General features: G+C 37.6%; 1 protein-coding gene across 1 annotated transcript in view; it reads left to right on the forward strand.

The window, feature by feature from the left end:
- The window catches only part of SPOPL (speckle type BTB/POZ protein like), a 60738-nt gene extending 36337 nt beyond the window's left edge, over window positions 1–24401 (forward strand). The window contains exons 5-11 of the mRNA XM_007439355.4: window positions 1622–1749; window positions 7423–7600; window positions 7684–7739; window positions 8680–8802; window positions 9450–9592; window positions 9680–9733; window positions 10402–24401. Of these exons, the coding sequence (XP_007439417.1) occupies window positions 1622–1749; window positions 7423–7600; window positions 7684–7739; window positions 8680–8802; window positions 9450–9592; window positions 9680–9733; window positions 10402–10546 (827 nt within the window). The 3' untranslated portion in view covers window positions 10547–24401. The remainder of the gene's footprint in view (window positions 1–1621; window positions 1750–7422; window positions 7601–7683; window positions 7740–8679; window positions 8803–9449; window positions 9593–9679; window positions 9734–10401) is intronic.
- The last annotated feature ends 215 nt before the right edge of the window (window positions 24402–24616 follow it).

Raw genomic sequence — 24616 nt, forward strand, 5'->3', positions numbered from 1 at the left:
TTAAAATTACTCTGATGTTGACTTTCAATGTAAGAAATAAATATTTGGGCCTTTACGAAGCCTGTCAGGGGGATGACTTAGAATCTTCACTAAGCTTTATCACCCGTTTATTCCCTTAGAAATACTTATGTTTACGGCAAATCAAACATTTCAGAAAAGTTTGTGCACTCTAGCTTTTCATAGAATTTTTATGCTTAATATTGCATTTGTTCTTTCTTTTTTTGCATTATATCATCTAAGTTGTAATAGCTAACTGTAGTTTTTAAGCTGATGTTTGTCTAGTTGACAGTACAGGGTGTTTATTTACCTGTGTTCCATTTTTTAAAATATTCACTTTGCAAATATGATTGGGAAAGTATGATGATGATACTGTCTGTGAAGCTTTTTGTAGAAAAATCTGCTAAAATCTTTAATTTCCATTTAATGAATATTTGTAGGACCTGTCTGTTCTTCACTACAGAGAGGGCTAAGCAGTTGGTTCCTGGATGGGTCTGGCTTGGATTATTTTAGCAGCCTGCTGTCTGGGTTACCTGAGGCCTCATTCTGTCCTTTGATTTGTGTGCAGAATGCTGTTGTTCGTACTATTATGGACCTTTCTTATGTTTCTCTTACTTCTTAAAGATACTAGTTTAAATCAGTGGTGTTGACACATTGTGCCCTGTGATGGGCACACTCAGCTATTTGAAAGATCTGCTGGTGGCTCATGAGTTACTGGACTGGGTTCAGTTGATTGTCCCATGTATTAAAATAACCATTTCAATGAGGGCATTTTCACTTCTTTAGAATTGGCTCCCACCAGAATTATGTTTGGAGTCAGATCTCTTAAAAAAAAAAAAAAACACTAAAGAGTTTCTTTTTCTCGGGCCTCTGTAAAACCATTAACTAACTAACTAATATACATGTATTTGAATGTGCAGATGTTGATTTTATTATATACCATGGTGTTTGAGTCTAAAAAGTTCTTATTTTATATTATGATTTTACATTTATAATATGTGATAATATTAATTTATCTTTTTATTTATGTCTGTACTGTGCTTGATTATTGGTGGATGATAAATAGCTTTATTGCTACTGTAACTAGCATTAATAGTAGTACTGTTTTTCTAATCCAGTGTTCATCCACTTGACACCTTCCAGGTTTTTGGGACTCAGGCCAGGACTGTGAGAGCTGAACTCCAACTTGATTGGAGAACAGCAGGGTAGAAAAGAATACATAACCTTTGTAAAATGGCTGTGTATAATACATTTTCTAGGTAACACAATCATTATCTGACTGATCAACATCCAAATATTACCAAATAATTTAAAATTATTTTTAAAAGCCACCCTTGGCTCTCTATAATCAAAAATATTTTGCCTTAGTGACTCCTATATTTTACTTCTATGTTGCTGGCAATTGTATCAAATGACTTAGTAATTTATATTAAACTATGCTCAGCGCACAGCAACTGGGGTAATTTCTCAAATAGCCCAAACAGTATTCATAGATGCATAGATTGCTATTAATAATATAATGACTTAAACTCAGTAGGAATCTTGGATTTCATTTCTCATCTGTAATTATTTTAAAACATCTATTTTAATTGAACATACTCCTGTTTTATTTATTTACTACTAGAAAGCCAAAGAGCGTATCGATTTGTTCAAGGCAAGGACTGGGGTTTTAAAAAATTCATTCGAAGAGACTTTTTACTTGAGGAAACTAATGGTCTTTTACCAGATGATAAGCTTACACTATTTTGTGAGGTAGGTAATCAATCTGTGCTTTTTAAAATAGAATATTGGTTTCCATGGCTATGAATGAGAAATGAGGAGTGCTTTAAATGTTAAGTTTATCCCTTCTGTGTTAAAGAAACACCCTGATCAAAGGTTTGAGCTTAATGGTTTTCTTACATATTTGATGCACGATCCATTTTCTATAAATAAGTTGGCCATTGCACACATTGCTATTTAGCACAAAATGAAAAGAAGCCTGAGGAATACTCCTATGATTGATTGATTGATTGATTGATATACATATATATAAAAATCCCGTCTCACTCCTATGGGTGGTATGTGTCTTGGTCAATCTTGGGTCCTCTACCAGAGGCCTGGGAGTTTGAGGGTTCTGCACAGTATCATAGCTGTTCCTAGCACTGCACTCTTCTGGACAGAGAACTCTGATGTTGTTCCTGGGATCTGTTGGAGCCACTCTCCCAGCTTAGGAGTCACAACCCCGAATGTTCCTACCACCACTGGGACCACTGGGTCTAGAAGTCCCACAGGATCTTAGCCCTGTTATTCTCTATGACCTTCTGTCGAATCTCCCATCTGGACTTGGGAGGGTCTAGCCATACACTGTGCAGATGTTCCTGTACACAATGCCAGCTACTTGTCTGTGCCATTCAGTGTATGCTGTTCCTGCCTGCATCTTACACCCTGTCACTATGTGTTGGACTGTCTCTGAGGCCTCTCTGCACAATCTGCACCTTGGGTCCTGTCTAGTGTGGTAGACCCCTGCTTCTGTGGATCTGGTGCTTAGTGCCTGTTCTTGTGCTGCTATGATCAGTGCCTGAGTGCTGTCTTTTAGTCCAGCCCTTTCCAGACACTGGTAGGATTTCCTAATGTCAGCCACCTCAGCTATCTGTCAATGGTACATCCCATGCAGGGTCTTGTCTTGCCATGACACTTCCTCTGCTTGAACTTCCTCTGATGTCTGCTGCTGCCTCAGGCATTCTCTCAGCAGCTCATCTTTGGGTGCCATCCTGGAGGATTAATGTAAACATCTACTACATGGCCACAAAGAATTGTAGAAAATACTTCTCTTTTATCATTCAGATTTCTTCAGTCTTGATCTAGTAGCCATGTCCTCTTTCCCCCCTCCTCCTACCCCTCCTCCTCCTCCATACTTCATTATATACTCCAACTAGTTTCTCTTGCCCTGTTCCCTTAAACCCCTTAAAAATGAATTAATTTTTTTTTTGTATCCTCAGGGATCCTGCAGGCATGCCAATACTTTTCTGTTGCTATTCAGAAGTGTTCTTTTGGCTATAATCCTATCAATACTAATAATCTGAGTTCAGTTTTAGGAATGACTAGACAACCTGTGACCCATTGGGTGATCATTTCAGAGACATTTCCTTACCTAAACAAAGAAACAGAATGACAGAAATCCTGTGTTTCATCCAGGACAGTGGCTTTGACACTCACCAGACCGTGCCCGTCCTCTTTCCATCTGATGTACTGTCTCTGGGTGTTGGACTTGGGGTGGAAACCTCTGTACATTGTGAGGAGCTTCCGAGTCTTCACATTAGCAGCCTCCATGTCCTACTTTGGCCAGCTCACTATACCGGCAGGGTATCTGATGACTGGCAGGTCATAAGTGTTGATGCATGCATCTTGTTCTTCCCATTGAGCTGGCTCTTCAGGACCTGTCTTATCCTTTGGTGGTACTTGGATGTTGCTGTCTTCCTTGCCTCCTCATCGTGGTTTCCATGTGACTGTGGGATACCAAGATACTAGTAGCTGGTCTGTATGTCTGCTATGTCGCCTGCTGGTAATTCCATCCCATCAGTCTTAACTACCCTCCCTCTCTTTACTATCATCTGGCCATATTTCTCCAGTCCAAATGACATCCCAATGTCCTCATTGTAGATGTTTGTCAGGTGGATCAACGAGTTGATGTCTTGTTCACTCTTAGCATACAGCTTGATGTCATCCATGTAGAGGAGGTGACTGATAGTAGTTCCACTCTTGAACTTGTATCTGTATCTAGTCCTTGAGCGGCTGGATAGCATAGCGGTTAGAGCATCACCCTTTGACATGGGAGACCAGGATTCAAATCCCAGCTGGTACCTACCATGCCAGTAGGGGTCCTTGGGCAGACTCCCTAATGCTTCACCTGCCTACCTCAAATATGAGAGTGACACAGACTAAGAAAGTCATGTTGGCTTGGACGTTGCCTGGATTAACAAGGTCTGCACCAGATGTTGGGGAACCAGGACAATCTGATGATGATAAGTAGGTTACTAGAACAAACCATACATGGAACACACACATACACGTGCACACACCCACACACACACAATTGCATGAGGATGGAGTAGGAATTGGAAGAAATATCCTTCTCTTCAAAGTTATGTAAGATTGTGAAAAATGCCATTGCCTTGGAACTTACTGGAGTGTGTTTATTGGTTACAGATAGCTAAAGAGTGTTTGCATGGTTCTAATGCTTCACTTTATTCTACATTGCATTGGGATGTACCACAGGATCCAATTGGTTCAACAAAAATATGTTTTTAAATAAAGTCCAGTCAAATGACTCTAACATTTTCTTGAATCAGGCCAGTACTCTTTACATTGGCTGACAGTAGCTATTCAAGGATTTGTGTGTCTTAAAGCTACAAAGCATATGATCTGTTATTTGTGTATTTTGCTTGAACCTCATTTACTGATTAGTTTAAGATAAGCCTAACTTTTAAATTGGAATTCGCCTAAACAGAAATGTTTCTGGTCTGTAGAAGCATGACTGTAAGCTTATGCTGTAAGCTTTTCTTCCTTCATTTTGGAACATCTTTTAGTGGTTCAGCTCCTTGGAGAGAGCAGACATAGCTTAAATTGACCAGAACTTTGGATGCAAAGTCTTGAAAGACAGAATTAATGGTTGATTTCCATAGTGAATACTGTGTGATGATCATTGTGATCCTGGACTTTTCCTAATCAGCTTACCTACCAAGAAAAGAGATAGGAATAGTTATACGATATGTTTTAAGAAGAAGGAGGTTTCTAAATCACGAGTTTGACATACTAGAATTAGTAATCATGCAGTGAAATGGACAAAATTGTTTTTCTCAAAACAATTGTAATGTTCTATATATTGATGATGCCCTTCATAATGTTAGATGTTTAGAAGTAAATTCTTATGATATTCTTCAGATTTAAATCTTTCAACAATATTACAAAATTAGGGCAACTTTTCTCAACTGTCCCAACTGTTCATGAATGCTTGGAAGAATGCAAGTTATTTAGATTAATTTAAAAATCCAATAAATATAGATTCTCTGCTAAAATAGATCCTTAGCTTAAATAAGTAAATCATTGTTAATTATGTCAATAACCAAAACTGTCTTAGTAAAACCCAGAAAGACTGGTTATGATGGGAACTAGTGAAGAAGGTTATGATCCCAGTACAGTGAGTGTTAAATATACTTTGGCTGGTTATCACTGCTGCCGTGGACTGATTAGTGGCTTAGGAGGATGATAGATGCTGTAACTGCTAATAAGTTTGCTTTGATCTTTGTATTTACAAGAAATATGTGCAAAAATTTCTTGGCAAGCTTACAACTTAATTATGTGCCATTATATTGTGCATGAAGAATAATTGAAATGTGGCCCTTGAGACTAAATGGTGCAAATGTACTGCATCTTATTTTAGTTAGATAGACAGGCTAAATTAGCTATGTGATTAATTTGTTATGAATACAATTATTGCATTGATAAGTGGATGTAAGAAGTCTGAGTCTGAAAGGATTTTCATATTATAAAATATTCCTGAATCAAACAGTTTGTGCTCCAAACCAAGCTCGTTAGAAGCGAATCTTTAATATGGATGAAGGCAAGGAGTGTGTGCAACAGATGTAGTCTGTTGCATTGCAGTGCTTTTGATGCATTGATTCAGGAAAATCCAGTCTTGCTCTTCGTTTTCTTAACTCCCTGTGGAGCTTCAGTTATTGTTTACAACCTGAACATACTTAGCTTTAAAATAGAGGCAGTCCTTGCTTAATGACCACTTGTTCAGTGACTGTTTGAAGTTACTGCGGTGCTGACAAAGTGACTTACAACTGGTCCTCATAGTTGCGGCCGTTGCAGCATCCCCACGGTCACGTGATCTCAATTTGGGCACTTGGGAACTAGCTCGCAATTACAATGGTTGCAGCATCCTGCAGTCATGTGATTGCCATTTGCAGCCTTCGCTGTCAGTTTCTGACAAAGCAAAAGTCAATGGGGAAGCCAGCAGGAGGTCGCAAATGGTGATCATTTGACATTGTGCTTAATGACCACGTGGGATTCACTTAACAATGGCAACCGGAACTGCCACAACTGCTGTTGTAAGTCGGGCAGTTGCATGATTCACACTTTATGACCATGTCGCTTAGCAACGGAGTTGCCAGTCCCAACTATCATCATTAAGTGAGGACTACCTGCAGGGATGGGCTATAGCTCTTCATCTTCTGTATTGAGATGATCTTATGCTGCTGGGTCTTCTTGAAAATCTGGTCTCTGTTGCAACTTTGGCAAATTGTGGGGAGGGGAATGGCAGGCATCATGGAAGAAGAGCATTAACCCTTAAAGAGATTGCTGAAGGCAGAGAGGCTTTGTGTATGTACAGAGTCTATATATGTGTGCATTTGATGGAAATCTGAATGCACATGCATATTTGTGACTCCTAACCCACCATGACATTTGGGAGCAAAGAATGTTGCCCATCGATGCTTTAAAACATAACAGATATAAAATGGTAGCTTTTTATCTTGTTTTCAACACTGAATTTGGAAAAAATGTCAAGGTCACCATAGGAACAGAAATTCAATCCATTTTTTTCAATCTATAAACTATTCCTGAAACAGTAATGCTGGCTATCATTTGGTAGCCACCCATCTTAGGTTAGACTGTTTGTCCATGTTGCTGGTAACATTCTCTAAATTTTAAAGATTTTAGGTACAATCACCAGAAGTTTTCTACATAAAATGCAGTCTACTGTTGGGTATTGCCCCTGTGAAGTAGCTTTTAAATTCCCTCTCTTCTCATGCCCTGTTTTTATCAAAGCCGTTTCCTTTTGACTTAGTTGAATCAGCTGTATTCTATTTTGTCTTGCATTAATTTAAAAAAATCTTGCTTCATCTGCATACAGTATAACAAGACATTAGCTGGGACAGGAAAGCTAGCCCAGCATCCTTCTGGGTTGATTGGAGCTGCTGGATTATGTAATTCAGCAACTATAGATTTCCTACTCTTTAATTACAGAATTCTTTCTGCTGTATCTTATAAAAATATCTATTCTAGACACTTTATTTCTAACTTAAGCCTAAATACTTCCAATTCCACTCTGGCTTCGAATCTGGTACAAGATACAACAGTTGTACAGTACTACATATTGCTGTTAGGTTTCATTAGGAGCAGAGTTCAAAGAACAATCTATTAGGAATGCTCATCTCTTGCTTTCACTTAATATGCTGAACTGCTGATTTGAATGAGTCAAATAGGTTTGTTGGTCTGTTTTATTTTTCTAGCTAAATATCATGATGTGGGGATATCAGAAATACTTGAGTTGTCAGTGGTTTGGAATGAAATGAAGAATACCAGTTGCCTAATTTATTTATTATTGCCCTATAGAGCCTTAACATTATAATTATCAGTGCATTACCTTACTGTTTTGATTAGGTAAGCGTGGTCCAAGACTCAGTGAATATATCAGGACTGTCCAGTACAAATACTTTAAAGGTACCTGAATGCCGACTAGCTGAAGATTTGGGGAATCTCTGGGAAACCACAAGATTCACAGATTGCAGCTTTTATATAGGAGGACAGGAATTCAAAGCTCATAAATCTATCCTTGCAGGTATCTTTTACTTGGGTATTAATTGTTTCGTAGTTTTTGTTACAGCCTTGATGTGCTATTAACACTCAAGTCTCTTCCTACAGCTCGTTCACCTGTTTTTAATGCCATGTTTGAACATGAAATGGAGGAAAGCAAAAAGGTGAGCGAAGTGTTGCTTTCATTTGCCGTGCAGTGATGTCCCAAAGGACCTTACCTTTTAATTAGATTAGGGTTACAGGAACCAGTCAGTCGGTTAGGTAAAAAATGTCATTGACCAAAGAATACTTTAGAGTTTAGTCGAACAATACATTTAAAAAATGTAATACTACAGGAAGTGTTGCAAATATGTGACCCGTAAAATAAAATAAAGTGCTTTGCTTTTGCCCTCTCACAGGAAGATGTGCAATTGCAGTAAGACTAGTAGATGGCATACTAGAGCTTTGGAACATCTTTTATAAGATTGGCCTTTCTGGACTGAATATGCTGACATAAGAATATGGAAAATATGGGTTGTCTGTCAAAACTGTCCTTACTCCTATACTTAGTTATGAAGAAATGATCCATCAGAATAAAACTGGTTTCATAGTCTGCTGTATTGTTGCCTCTTCTGAACTGTTTCCCAGCTGGTACAATCGAGGGATTTTTTTTTGAGGGGGGGAGTGACCCATTTCTTTGGCCAGGCATTGTAGAGCCTTCAGTGGCAATTGCCTTATAACCTTCTTTAAAAGTTAAAGCCAGCATTTTGCTCTGAGCCTGAAACAAATTTGTAAATATAGAAAATGCAGTATTGGAGCTACATCTAACATAGGAAGAGCTGTATGAGGATTTAGCTGCAAAAGAGCTCTAGTTCTTCTTTTGACCCATATATTTTTGACTCATTTGACTCATTTATTTAAATCCAAATGGAGCACTATGGCAATACCATGGGAAAAAAATGTCATTATCTGAGCTTGAAAGGACAGAAAATAAGTTTAATTAAAGTTTCAGCAGCAGGTGCAATGGAACCCTAATGTGTTTTGTTAGCTGCATTGTTTTAGGTTAGGTGGTTTATAATGCTTTAATTCAAAATCATAACAAGATTTTTCTGATCTGTGTAACAGAATTGTGTAGAAATAAATGATGTAGATCCTGACGTTTTTAAAGAGATGATGAGATTCATTTATACAGGGAAGGCTCCAAATCTTGAGAAAATGGCTGACAGCTTGTTGGCAGCAGCAGATAAAGTAAGTAAAGAAAAGCTATATAAGCTATATATTTACCATTTGTTTGAACAAAATGTAGAAAGTGCTTATTTTGACATTTTCCTATAATTATGAATACTACCAATACAGCAAAGTTACTTTAGTTACTTGAGTAAAGTAAGATACCAAAATTATATAAACATGTTTTATACTATTAGTGAAACAGCTGTTATGTATTATTTTGGACAGAGAATTGGGTGACTAATCACCCAGACATGCAGTTGTCTATTTAGGAAGAAGAAAGACCTTTTCAGACTGCTTATTGCCATAAATCCCTTTTTCCAGGCTATCACGGTAGCAGACTAGAGAAATGAAATTTATAGGTTTGGATTAATATTTTTATTGGTGTTTTAAACCTGGTGAATGGACTTATTTTAATAAATAAGGATGGGTCAGTGTACTTAAGCCTATAAGGGTTTCCTTGCCAGATATGTAGCCACTGGGAGATGTTGTCCCTCATACAAATTCATTGAAGGTAGAGCAGTACATGCTCTATTATTCAAAGTAACTGATAATTCTTTGTGAGGGATCAAGAATTTCACAGTTCCTACCAGGCATATGTATATTAGAAATGTCTACTTTTTTGACTGAAACAGTATAGAATATATACAGTTTTTCCCTCCGATCAGTATGCACTTGAACGGCTGAAGATCATGTGTGAAGAAGCTCTGTGTAGTAACCTCTCAGTAGAAAATGTTGCAGACATTCTGATTCTCGCAGATTTGCACAGTGCAGAACAGTTGAAAGCACAAGCAATAGATTTCATTAACAGGTATGTAATTTGTTTCCTTGAAAAGTCTTTCTTCTTTAAAGTGAACCCTTCAAAGAGATAATATTTGAGTATTTTCTCATGCCACAGGTGCAGTGTTCTTAGGCAACTTGGTTGTAAAGATGGAAAAAACTGGAACAACAGGTATGTACATTGATTGTCACTTAAACATTGTCTGTAATCTAGCTGTTTCTTGTCTTGATCTTGAGAAATAAAAAAGTGGAATAAGGAGTGAAACTCAATTAATGTTAAAGCCAGGCATGCAACTATTGAAGGATGTCCTTCATTTTTCCATTACAAATTTCTCCCTATTTTATGTTCATTGTATTTGAATCTTTTGCCAGGTGGATTTCATGTCTATTTAATATTTGTGTATTTATTTTGTAAACTTGATCAGGAAACCAACTAAAGGTAAACTGGGAATATGGCCTTGAAATTAATGGGATATCCACCATAGCTCACATATAAAATGCAATATTGAATGAAATGCAATAGCATTGTAATACCCACTCAGAACAAGAGAGGGATTTGTTGAAATGTCAAGCAAGTTTCCCAGCTCTCCAGGTACTGAAAGGTAGCTTTTTACAAACTTTGATTACACGGGTTGACTTTGATAATCACTGACTAAAATTAAAACTAAAAAGATATGCTATCAGTTAGTTTTGGTCCCTTATCTTCCTCATCAAGTACTTGAATCTCCATGTGGAAGTATGTCCTATTCAGCTTAATGCAGCTTGATTTTTGAGTAGACATACTTATAGTACCTTGCAAATCTTCTCAACCCAATTTTTGTACATCTCTTTTCTTTACAGCCAAGCAACAGACATAACGGAAACAGCAGGGTGGAAATCGATGATCCACTCTCACCCCCACTTAGTCGCTGAGGCCTTTCGGGCCCTTGCCTCTGCACAGTGTCCGCAGTTCGGCATTCCACGCAAACGACTAAAACAGTCATGAAATCTTCCATGAACTTGAGGGAACTAACATCTCCTAGTCCATATCCAAACGGGGTTTTGCAAACCCTCTGCCAGAATATGCTACCCTTCTCTGCAGAACAGAACCAGAAAGCGTTTAAGAATGGATAATATATGTTTTAGTAATCAGCTTTAAATCAGACTGATAACTCTCCAGTTCACTGAAAGGCCTTAACGTCAACTATTCTAGTTCATTTGTGATTTTCCTTGTTTTTCTTTTTTAAATGGTGCCTCATCATTTTTGACTCAGCTTTGTAGGATTGCACTAGCTCCATAAGGCAGTAATGCTGATAAATGAAGACCGTTTTCAAAAGGATCTTCCTCTCCTCCTTTCCTTTTTTTTGTAAAATCCCCAAATGAAGATTATCGGTTGGTCTTATGGTAACTGGATTTCAACTAGCCTCCTGTTAAAAGCACTTGAACTGGGGGCAAACAAGCACTCCAGTCCAAATATTGTATTTAGGATGCATCTGCCTATCTTGAGAGAGTGCTGTCAGGCATGCGGTGGCAATATACTACTCTGAATATAATTTATTTTTCATTGGTTCAGGTGACTGAGGGAAATATGCAATGTCTTGGCCCAGAAATGTATTTTACTAGTATTTATAAATGCTTACTATGTGAGTGTGCCCATCAGTGGAAAAAAATACAGTAATTTTTTTGGTCCATGTTGCTTTATCATTGTTCTTTTATCTTGTACTGAACCAGAGTGAGAGTTGGTACGGAGAGGAAATAAGGGGTATGTGCTGAGGAAGAAATGGTTATTTCTACATGGAAGGTCAAGGATGCTTAAGAGTGACCAAATGTAAATTTCAGAAATGGGCCAAAATGGAATCTCAGTATGCACTTTTAATGTGTAACTTTTGTATGTTGTGTAGTACATATATATTTTGGTTTTGATAAATATGGTACAGTACTTGTGGCCTAATTTTTGAAATACATTAAGATGCCCACAGCCACATGGGATTTAGTTTTGTTACTGCAAACAAGGAGCGCATGACTTAGAGATGTTGATTTTAAGTTAATATCTCAAGTGTTCATGTTAGAACCCCTTCTGTTTTCACACTTGGGTAGGCTTAACTTTGTTCCCTTAGTGTGTGTACGCACAAGCCTATTCTCACTAGTGAAAGTTGCACAGACACACACTTGGCAGGAAGAATAGAAGTCTGAAATGTCAGTATTTATAAGCACTGACCTGCTATTTTTAGCCTTCATTATTGTATTAGCGTTGCGGATGGTATTGAAATTCTGCATAATGTGAAAAGGATCTTATAAACAACCTTGTAAACTGCTTGTAATGGAGAAGGGTTTTGTTTTGTTTTTGTTTTTTTTGCTATTACTACTATAATTATTGTTACTATTATCATTCAAACTTTAGCTTTAATGCCAACACTTTCAGTGTGTGTGTTAGCATTGTTTACAATTGGAGGGATTTATCTGCAACAATGCACATTAGAAATGTTTTATTATGTTGAATTTACCTTAATAATGTTGATGTGATATATCTGTTGTGTGGGAAAAGTTGCATTGAACCATAAGTAAAGGGAATTTCTTGTACTTTTACATAAAAGGTTTTAGGTAGCCCATTGGACTCACATGCTCAGTTCATGAAGGTTTCTTTAGCTTTTCAAAAGATATATTCTCTCTGTTTTCAACAGGGAAGCATTAATTCAAAGATCTAAGGCACATTTGTTCTGAAAGATGATTATTTTGAATATACGTAAAGAGGAGTTGGAAGCAAAAAGAGTGCTTCCAAGCCAGTGCAAAAACTTGAAACAAATCCACATTCTGGCTCAAGTCTTTCTTTAAGAGGAAAGAATTTGTGCAGTGCAGAATTTGAACATGCATCCTTGAGGCACAGTTAAAAGGACCATTTTAGATGCACTTCTGGTGGTTTCAGTGGGCCTAAACATTATTCAGTGAACCAAAGTGGTACAGCAGTGTTCTATCCAGAGATGCATTATAGTTTTAACATTTCTAGAAGTTTCTGTTTATCTAAATTATTATCACGTAGGTGTTCTTACCAGTGAAAGTAAAAGAATGTAATGTCCCGCAGTGATAAAAGAAAATTTTGCTGCACGATAACAACATATTCATATAAGCAACTTTGCATTTCGAATGTTGCAGCTATAGTATAAAAGTGACTTGAATATTTAATAGAGTGATTGTCCATTTCAGCTTCTTCTGATAGTACGCGTACAGTAGTCAAGTAGAACATCTTAAGCATTTTATTTAAAGATTTTAAAAATCTTAATAGCACACTTTGTACCAAAAATATCAAGCACTGTGTGGTAAGAATAAACTATTTGTCTAAGGGATCTTATCAAAATTTACAAGATGTTGCCATAGATGACCTTAATAATGAATCATGAGAATTGATCTAATATATTATTTGTTGGCTATAGCAAAATACACCGTAAAGAGTAAAATTAATGTTGTTTTCTATGGATACACTAATCCATCCTTCTTTTCTTAAGGAACCACATTCAATGTTCTTATTCTTCCAAAAGAGCTGGCAAGAACAACCTGTATGTATTTTCGATGTTTCTGTACCTACTGGCTGAAATCTGGAAAGTATGTGAGGGTAGGGAAGCCCACTTCCCCAGATTTTCACTACAAATGTCAAAATGCTACATTTGGCTTGCCAGATCTGCTCCTCTCCATCTGCCCTCAGCATCAGACCTCTTTCCCTGACCCCAAAGAGAGCACCCTGCATGTGCTGTGTAATGATGTATGTTTTTTTTTTTTTGTAAGAGTTGTTTTCCGAAAAACGGGATTCAGTTTTCTGCTAAAAGTGATAGAGTTACCATTTGAATCACTTATGTTGGTGATGTTTTTCAACGAAGGAAGCCTCAGTAACACATCCAGATTTTGGCAGTCCATTTACTGCATGCTGACATGTAATGCCTGGTGCCTTTAGAAATGCAAGATGATGAAATGAAAACATTTGGAAAGTTGTGGGAGAATCTAGACAGAAAGACTGGTAAAGAAGTCATGAACATCGAATCTGGTCAGCTCATCAAATTTGTTCATCAAAAACTGAAGATGCCAAATATTTTTCAAAGGCACATTTGTCTCTCACAACCAATTGCAGGTTGAAAACAGCCCTGGATATCCTAGAAAGAGAATTATTAAGATGAGACATATTTAAGGTATGCTTTTCTGTTTTTGTTTTGTAATTCCTTGATTTAAATATGGCAATGTGATAAGTAATGGTCATCCAAAAGTAATAAACAAGGCATTGATGGCATGATGGCTTCGTTATGAAGGGGTTCCTTCAAGCTGAAAGCTAGATACTTTTGCTTGTCCAATTCTACAGAAAATATTAGGATAACCATTTGGGGATGCTTTGTTTTAAGGGCATAAACGATTTCTTAAAACAATTGATGTTTAGCCCAAATTTAATTTTTATTGACTGGATTGATTGGAATCCTCCTTATGGACTCTCATTAGTTTCAGTGCACGGTGGAGTTGCATTGATTTTCTTGCTTTTTTGCTTGCAGCAAATGGACTTTCTCTGAAATGGATGCACATTACTTTTATCAGTGTCTGCTGTGGTTTGCGTTTATCCTACTCTGTAGTCTAGTTAATCCTGGATTTTGATATGTCCCAATGAAGGTATATTTTTGAGTCCTGTTTTAGAATCTGAAGATTGGAAGAATTGAAGCCTGCGCTTAATTGAAAACTATCTACGTTACATATCATGTTAAAACACTTTCATCAAACCATCCAGCCTTTTATATCTGCCTGATGTTAACAGTGAAATACTTCAGTGAAATACTTTTTGTACCTTGTTGCTGAAAATATTTTTGCATTTCAGGACATCAAGTTACAATAAAGTTGTTACTTATAAAGAAACATGTGCACATTGAAGTCTCTGGAATATTGTCTTTGCTGTAGTTCATCCTCCCCTAAGAGAGGTAACATGGGCAGAGCCTTATGGTGGTTGTAATCACCATGTTACTCCCACTTAGATTAAACCTTTTCAGGACACGCAATAATATTTTACTTTCCCATTTGTGCACTGTTTTTAATTTATTTCAGGAACAAAAAGAAAACAGCTTGTTAATGATAGTTGCATATAAACGTGGGGGCACTAATTTCGTTGTAATAAATTGCAAGAAAATGCTTTAAAAAGCAATGAATTGAACAGGAAAATAATCCAAACCACTTGTCACTTGAGTGAACTTAAAGGGATTTCTCCTGAGATAGAGACAAGATTCTTGGAAAAGTCTGAGCCACAACTTGTTGCCCTGCCCTCTGCTCTTCCTGGCTGGGGGGGGAGTCAGCTAGGAGAAATCGACATTTGCAGCCAGCCTGGTAATGAATAGGGACTTCACTAGGCTTGTCATTCATGCCTTGGTGATTCTGCAAATAGATGTCTTTCATGTGCTCTGCAGGTCATTACCTGAAGACAACTTGGAAGCTTAAACTAGTATAAAAATACAACCAAAAAAAGGTATAGTTTAACTAAAATGAAGATTCTGCCCTGCTTTTTTTTTTTTTTAAAAAAAAAACATTTTAAATTCTCTCACTTCTGAACAAAATGCTTTTGAAATTCTAAATGTCTCCTCTGCAAATAAAAATGATCCGTTTGTAAAAAGCTTTTGATTCAGCAGAGGATTCCTCTTTTGGAGAGGAGGCCATTTTCATTCACTTTCTGTGCTTCACCATTCTTCTGGAACATTCCCATGCAGGCAGTCACCCATTTCCTTTCTGTCCTGTAAGCTCAATGGAACTTTTCTGGTTTTGGAAAAGAACTAAGATCCAAACTTATAATCACTCATATGCTTCATAAATCATTTTGTTCAAACAGAATATACTTGCCTTTCTCATGCTGAAAAGAGGATAACGCATGCCAGCACAAGCTTGCATCCAGTGCAAGAAAGAAGTGCAATATTACTAGTGTTCCAGCATGAAAGTTCCAGCTATCTATGATGCTTGATAAATTCTTTGAAAAATAAATTAAAAGCATTGTGCAGAGAACCATAGGTTGGAAGGAACCTTGGAAATTATCCCCCTGCCCAATACAGGAATCCATTACTACAATATCCCTGACAGGTGCTCTCCACCCCCTAGTCCTTGTTTAAACACCTCCAGCAAAGGAGAGACCATCACCTCCTGAGCCATCCTTTTCATTTCTTAACACCTCTTGCCATGAAGATTTTTTTTTTCCTGATGTCAGGAATATTCCCACAATAACATGTTGGAAGTTCTTATCAAACTAAATACCTAAAGCCTGACTCTCATGCTTGGCAGTATCTTGATTGTCAAGTTGAATGGTACTGATGGAATCCAAATGAAGATTTTGTGATCTTGACGTCTAATAACTCAGTCTCAAGTCATTAAGAAAATTAAAAATTAAGAAACAGGAAAAGGAAGGCTTGAAATACTAAGAATGAGTTTCAGTCCTATGACAGAACTACAGGAAGGAAGTGCTGATGGGGTTGTTTGTTTAATTCCATGTGTTGTTTCTACGCATTTGCAGTTCTATATATTCATCTATGTTTATCGGGGTGATGTTTCTCAGATTGAGTGCTAATATGTATATGTATCTGCTTAAGATGTTAAGCTGTTCTGGAAGAAGAATGGATATATTTCACTTATTGAACAACAGGCTGTTTTTCTTTTCAGAGCTTGAGTTTAGTTTATGTCTCATGAATTGGAATGTATTTGCATAATTTTTGCCAACCAGTCTTGTGTCAAAACTATCTTGACATTCTAATGTACTATTCTACCAACAATTGGAATGTGACTTAATATTGGGATGTGTTTTCTCTTCTTTTTGCCACCTTAATGGAGACTGCTGTTCCAACTGTATATGAAACCAGCATGGCAAAGAAGGGAATCTGAACCCAAACTCTTAACTTTCTACAACTGGATTATTTTTCATGCAAGAGAAAGGGGTACATTTAAACACGAACTCGTTTACATGTCTGGTACAGTCAATCAATCTGATTAGTTTCTGTTTCTAAGCACTGGGAATGTTTATGAAATCAATGTATAATTTGATTGATTTTCACCCTTTGCCCCATTCACATTAGACTTCCAGTTAGTGGAATCTCCTTCAAAGGGATTTAAGTCACCATGTTCTTTTTTATTTAACTATATTGAAGTTTTCAGCATAAAGATAATTAAAAGCAAGCAGATACAGCATCTTATTAATCAGCCACTGATTCATAATATGATTTGCTATAGATTGTCCCACTGGCAACAAGCTCGTCATTCTGGGTGACTTCAATGCTAGGGTGGGGGCAGGCAGTGACAGTGAGGATATAGTCCTTGGGAGACATGAGGTGGGAAAACTAAATAGCAATGGCCTGCTGCTTCTGAGCAAATGTGCCAAGCACAACCTGTGCATTACTAACACAATGTTTAGACTTGCAAACAAGTGCAAAACTATCTAGATGCATCCCAGGTCCAAACACTGGCACCTACTTGACTATGTCATAGTATGTCACTGTGATCTTAAAGATGTCACCATCACCTGAGCCATGCAAGGTTCTGAGTGCTGGACAGATCACAGACTGGTCCGGTCGGTCCTCAACCTGCACATAGCCCCTTTACATCATAAGCAACCAAGGACTGTCAGAAAGTCATTCAGCATCAGTGGACTGCAAGACCCAGGCCAAGTCCAGTGTTTCCAAGATGTACTTAATGAAAAACTCTCCAGCAATTTATCGCTTGTAGGAACCTTGCTTTAAAGCAGGAATCCACCCAGTGGAGACCTTTGGCATTTTGAAAGCATGTTAAGGGCATTCTGGGGAAAATGGTTGTCACTATGGGCTTCATGAATATGACTATGCAAAGTTTCAGAGAAGTGTTTTGTCTATACCCCAAGTTACTAATTCTGGAATGGCATCCAGTGAAACTTGTTAGGACAGTTTTATTTCTGATATTTGGAATAATCTCTTTAACTAGTGGAGGCAAAAAGAATACCCTACCAGGTTTTTCTAATTTGAAAGTAACTACTTAAGAGGATTTAAACTATACTGCAGGGGGAGGAAGGGGGAGAAAGAAACTACTTTCTAGTATTAATAACAGACTCCTACTTTTGACAAGCTGACAAAATTAGAGAATTGAAACTTGATGAATCTTAATTTTTTTCTGTCATGTAGTTCAATTTTCCCAAATTATTTCTCTAATTAGTTCTAGTGTTTTGTGAAGGAATGTCTAATGATAATTAATACATTCTTTTAATTTGCATATTCAAGCTCTAGCATATCTAAAACATGCAGATTTGTTGTCAGGGTGAGTCAAACTTCCTTGGTGGGAAAAATGGCTTAAATGAACACGTCTCTGGTAATGTTCACTACTGGTAAGTCTACAGGGTTTTCAAATACAGTCTTTTCCCTCACGTAAACCTGCTCTCTTGATAAGCAGGCTTGTTTGGGATTGAACCTATTGAGCCTATTTAATAGTTTGATGTAATGGACTCACCTAAGTGAGTTTGTGTCTTTGTACCAGTGAATGTGAGGTGGTTCCTATAAAATATCTTCACATCAGAGAACTGTATCCATGTGTGTGTTATCATTGATTTGTAGTGAAATTTAACAATGCACTGGAGTAAAGGGGCTGTTCTATTTTTCCCACTACAATCTCTTCCTCCCCACTAAAAATCCACCTATTCCTGATGGTTCACCAACTGTCTGGTATAGCTTTTGAAGCCAAACCACCCAGGTGCGCTATTTGTCCCACCTCTCTCAAACCCATGTTTCTTTTTTGGGGCAAAGTCAAGTCTCATTCAAGTTGAGTTTCATTCCTGGTCACTTTATGTACAGTTGTATGTAATTCTTTTGGCAACAATACAGAATGGATGTGCCATTGCTCTCTTCTGGGTTTTTTTTGTTTTGTTTGTTTGTTCCTAGCCTGCCCTATAGCCATAGGCTCTCCTTGTGGTCTCCTATCCAAGAAGCAACCAGATCCAAATCTACTTAGTTTTATGAGATCAGCCAAGTGCAGCTAACTGGGCCATGTAAATACTGGTAATTACTTCGCGCATGCATTTTATGGTCATGAACCATAAGCCTAGGCCAACATGAAACTCCAAGCCTCTCTTTCTGTGAGCTCTCCAAAGCCTCCAACTGCACTGCTAAATTCTGAGAGTACAATTGTTGCATATGAGTAGCAGGAGTTCCTATGTATCTGAGGCAGGAAATTGAGGATATGGTGATGCAGCTTTCATATGGGTAAGCATATGAATCCCCCCCCCATCAAACCCAAGTGGGGCATATTATGAGATGATGTGAAAGGCCCATTGCAGGGCGACACCTGTCACCCAGGGAAGCCATGCACCCCTCTACATGCACACCACCAATTGGCAATAGTTCAAGAAAAAAGCACACCAATTCAGTTTGGTCTGCTTTCTATAGAACATTGTTCTTTAAACATTAGAGAGCGAAATAGTGGTGACAAGAGTAGAACTAGGATGGAAAGGTTCAAGATTTTAGTCTGTCCTGAGCAGATTCATTAGGTTGGCTGGGAGCAGCCATTCTTTCTCAAATCAGCCTACCTCAAACTCTCTCACAGGGATCTTATTATGGGGAATATTTTGAATGCTGTTTCCTCCTCTTAGCAGAAAGGCGGGATACAAATCTAATGAATATTCAGAAGCCTGTTCAGCTGGGCTCTCCCTCTGTCTTCCTCCCCATAGCTCTCAATTACTTTGTGGGAAGGATGCTGGAAGTTGTTTCCTTTCTCAATAATATTCTGCATCTTGAATTTATTGATTCATATCCCAAGATTCTGGATAGCAGACTTCCCAAAGCAGCTAACAACAAACTAACAATTGTTATCCTGGAAGATGGAGGAGTAACTGATCAAATTGGTGCTGCTTTACAGAGATGTTTCTGTTCCAAGCCAGTGAATAGATAAAACTTCCCATGCTAGAGGCTGGATTGAACATCAAGGGAGCTGATCCTTCTGGATAGTTTTAAGATGAATTCACAGAGAATTTGTCAAGCAAGCTTCTTTATATATGTGTACAGCCATAGAAAACCCTGTTTGATATTTTTAAAAATGGCACCTTTCATTGTTCATTGGAAAGACAAAGAATCTGGCCCAGGGAATGGGCAGAGAAAACAATCATTTCCATCTGCTAAGACTGGCTTTTGAGTCAAGAAGCTATGCCAACAATAGGAATGCTATCAGGTCTGCATGGGCAGACTTTGCCATTGCTGTACAAAAAGAGCAATTATGAGAGCCAGTATGAGCAATTTTGCTAATGCTACCTGACTTCATGCTTCCAAACAGAACAATAATCAAATTTATTTGTGATGTCTGTTGCAGAGAATGCAAATGGAACACTCCACTGAGCACTTGTGAACAGTAAACAGAGCATGAAATCATTTTCTCACAATAATTCTACAAAATCTACACGCCTCCCACCCCACCCAACTTTCCCTCCCCTTCACCCCAGCATTCTGCTGTGAGAACACTAGACATCAGTGAGAGAAGGACAGTAACAGAGAGACAAGATCAAGCAGAAAGTCTTTTTTGACAGGTGGGTCCACTATAGAAAGACTGGTGAAGTCCTGGTGAAAACAGCTGGACAATACATCATGTATTCCAGTGGAACATAATGCAATTGTCTCTGAACGTGCTCATGGCTTCAAATACAGGATCCTCAAAATACAGGATCCTCTTGTCAGATCAAAGAAAAGCTACATCACTGCAAGGCGAAACTCCTGTCCTCGTCCCTTGGCCAAAGAATTAGCAACTGTAGGAAGTTCTCTGCTACAAAGAACATTGAACTTCAGAGAAGAGCTGTGTGATGGTAAAGCTGCAGACAAGTACATCTGGGCTTCTGCTGGACAGAATATACTTGCATTTAAAGTTAGAGACGCTTATCTTTCCAGTTCTGATGGTACCATTAGAATTATGTTCCTGCCAGAGCTGGTCCCTGAATTTTTCCGCCCCATTTTTTCAGAGATTGTGGAGCTGCAGACAGGAGCTGCCTTGCTTTTTAGTCTCTAGACAGTGATTAGAAAATGTTAGGTACCTTACCAATAGTAAATTAAAATAAAAGTAACAACTCTAGGAATCCATATGTTCTTTTTCACTGGAATTTTTTTTTTCTTTTTAAGATTTGGTTTTCAGAGCTCAGGGTCAGATGAAAAATACCATATTTACCCAAAAATACACCCTGAATTTAAGGTGGACTCCTCCACACACACTATTTAAAAGAATAGACAGATAAAACCTCCCTGATTCTTTTATTGTATTCTCAGCAGTTCTGACCTGCCACTCCCACTTTAATGAGAAAGATCTGTAATCTTCCTGTTTAGGCATATGTCTGGTGTGATGCCAGCTCGTGGATATGTTTGACTTCATTTATGTCACTCCAGAAGCATAGTGTACATATACCAGAAGCCACTGTCAGAAACAATTTGCCATGCAGAACTGGGCCTCATGGGATAGAGAAGTAAAAGTATCCACTCAAGTTCTCAGCATGGCTACTCCTGCTTTGAGCAAGGTATTTTAAATCAGCCTTCTCCATCTACATACCCTCCAAACAGTTGCATTACGTTGAGGTTAATGTAAATAGTGTCAGGTCTTATTCTTGTCTAGTAGTTGTTGGATATATCCTCCTCATCAACCAAATTGTCCCCATTATGGCACAGAATAAAGGAGGAATGACCCTCCCTATTCTGCTGCCATTATGCACGTAAAAGGGTTAAGGTTGGAATGACCAAAGGACCCTCCCTTTGGGGCTGTCCATGCTAATTAGCCACAGTATCGTTTCCAGTGGCTTTGAAGGTTCTGTGCCTTTTGACATATTGCTAGAGATATATAATTAATGTAAATTCTTGCCTGGTGATCGTGTCTCTCTCTGCCTGCTTTTCCCTCTCTTGTCTCATTTTTACCAAGTAACTGCTTCTATTGTTTGCTGAGGTTTAACAAATAAGCATCAAGCTACATTTTTTGTTGGATGAATGGTGCGTGTGCTTGCTTTGATATGGACATAGGAACTGACTGGGAGTGGGCCGGATGGAAACTAACCTGGCAATTACCCATAGTAATTTTCTAACACTAGTCCCTACATCTGGAGGACATAAAGTGAGAACAGGCTACTTAAATCATTCTTCTCTGTCTTCTGCTGTTGCCTTCCATTTCAGCATCTCTCATCTTTTATTGAAATCCATACTTAGAAACATGTCTTCATGGGTCTGCAGATCCCGTTTAGTTTTAATATACATTTTGGGGGGTTGTTTTAATGTCAGAAGTGAACCTGGGATGGTGGCTTATTTAACAAATGCATTGGATGAGTAGGAGTTAGCATGCCTTTTGAACCCACACAGTGAATAATTTCCTTGGTTGGAAATATCTGTGCAATCAAATATCTTTAACTGAGCTCAACCTACCTTACACACACACACACACACACAAATGTTTATTACAGCCATAAGGCCAGATACAATCATAATATACTATAGTAACCATCTTACATTTATGTGTGTGTGTATGTATGTGTATGTGTGTGTGTCTGTGTCTGTATATGTATGTGTGTATGTGTGTGTGTATATATATATGTGTGTGTGTGTGTGTGTGTGTATATAAACAAAACAATATTATTTAATCTAAAATTAAAGGAAAAATACTAAAATATATCAAAGTAAAATACTATGCTATAAAGTCTTAAATCTAAATAATGGTGGAGCACATTGTGCAGATGGTAGCACAAAACTGGGCAACCTGGGGGGATATTTTCAGATCCTTGTCTGAAAGGAGTAACATTAAATGGAAATCACACACCCTGCCAGGAAAACTCTTCAGTATCGGGTATATAAGTATCTGTCTAGAGTCCTTATATAGGGAACAGTATAACAACATATGGCTTAGTGTTTTTCTTGAGCCGTCTCCGGGTCCGAGCCGGACATAATCGAAGGTACAGAGGAGTCCCCTTAAAACGTCCCAAAAGGACTGCTGAGGGCAGTGCGTCCAGCCTAGCTAAGGCAAAAGCTTTACGAAATTTCAGAATTGTAAAAGATGATAAATAAGAAGCTGGAGCAGACCCTTTTGGTAGAAAATGACAAATATTGGGGTGTAGCACTTTTCTTAAATTTGTTTGAAGATCTATATCCCAGATACATTGTTTAAGGGTGGTTCTAGCATTATCAAATCCTAATAAGCACAGACTTTCCATAGAGAAGCCCAGCAATTGAATTCTATCTAAGGCTTTTTTTTTTTTTGCCACGATGATTTAAAATGATCTCTGAATACCAATGGGGCTAAACCTTTAGGAAACAGAAGTAATTTTAGCCGGAAGGTAAGAAGAAAAAAACATGCTCTGGCATCCAATGAAACTATACCTAATTCTACCCTTAGGATGACATTTTTAACACTTTTTGGTACCATCAGAATGACTCTAATAAACTTATTCTGAATCGTTTCAATTATATTAAGCTTTGCAAGGGAGCAAATTTGAGAACCATAGAGGAGCTGAGGTATTACCTTAGCCTGACACACCTTGCCAGCTGCAGAGATACAATGGGCTCCTTTTGAATGGTAGAATCTCACAATAGCTGATGAAGTACGCTGTGCCACACCAGCCCAGTAAAGAAAATGAGCATTCCAAGATAAGGAAGCATGGAAACGCACTCCAAGATATTTACAGGGGCGCCCCTGTTCAACCTACCTTACTGTAATGAGAACAACTCCTTGATCAGAGAAATCCAGGTGAGCTAAAAGTTGCATCATCTGTCACTTAGATTACTTACCTAGCTTGCCTGGAAAGAAGGGCATCACTTCATTCTTCATCTTTCCATTCTCTTAACTGCACGTAGATGTAAAAAAATAAATGAATGCCAACACATTGTGTTAAGCCATGATGCAGTTTAGTTCAGATTTGTTTAGTGAGATTACCCGTTGTGGTTTGTAAAACATGGCTGAAGCTTAAATAAAGAAATAGTGGTTGTGTTAATTGTGTTTCTGGCCGCCGCAAGGAGTGGGAGTTGATGGGGGTTTTTTGTATTGGGTATTTTACTTTGTAAACTGCCTGGAGTCAGTGTGTGTGAGTTGGGCAGCCATATAAATTTTTTAAAATAAATAAATAAATAATTAAAAAAAAACAATCTATTGCCCATCTGGCTCTTTCCAGAACTTGAATTATACTGATGGAAAATTAAACTGAAAAAGAGAGAAAGGAGGAGAAAGATTCATACAAGTTCCCATTGAAGAATGTTAATATACAGCAACTTCAGTTATTTAACATGTTATTAAACCTAGGCCATGTTTTAAGAGAGTTTTCAGTGTTATTTCCCATTAGATATTTTATGCTGATAGACAAATTATTGAGGAAGTTTCTGTGGAAGAACAAAGGCCCTCAACTCTTTTTGGTTAAACTGAAGTTGCTGTATAAAGATTCAGTGAACTAGATTTTCAACTTTATTACTGGGCTTTTTATATGGATCTTCTTCTTTTCAATTCATTATTACAATTATTATTATTTTATTTGTATTACCATTGTTGTGTTAATTTCATTTATAAAATAATGAAAAGCATATAAACATGTTGACTGGAAATTTCATTGCCAACATATCTGGAGAATGTCAGATGAAGGAAGAATGATTTAGGGTTATGGCTTATCGAAGAAACCATGACTCAGCATGATATGCAAACCCACTCTATAGAAGCAATATTCGAATCCAATGTTTCCAAAATTTTAGTTTAAACAAACATGCCATGATTTGAGATTATTAAATCTTATTTCAATAGAATTATGAAACTTCATATTATAATGAAATTACATTTATTTTCTGTTGAATTACAATCATCTCCTCCTTTCCAATTTCTGGCTGCAAGAATACAGCAGCGGCATAAGTAGTTACTGTAAAGAAAAGGCAATTCAAACAGATTTAGCCGGATAATATTGCAAGCAAAATAGATTGTAAAAACTGAAGAAAAAGATAACATGGAATATTATCAGTTAAAAATAAATGGCTATTTACTGTAATTTCCTGTTGATAGGATTGTAATTTTTACTATTTTCTAATTTGTTAAATCTTTCAAAAGGTAATAGAATAAGTGGAGTTAAACAAATATTGTGTTCTAT

Source organism: Python bivittatus, unplaced genomic scaffold (genome assembly GCF_059951505.1).
Source record: "Python bivittatus isolate LINGU-HERP-01145 unplaced genomic scaffold, Pbiv_v1 ctg000480_np1212, whole genome shotgun sequence".
Classification (NCBI taxonomy): domain Eukaryota; kingdom Metazoa; phylum Chordata; class Lepidosauria; order Squamata; family Pythonidae; genus Python; species Python bivittatus.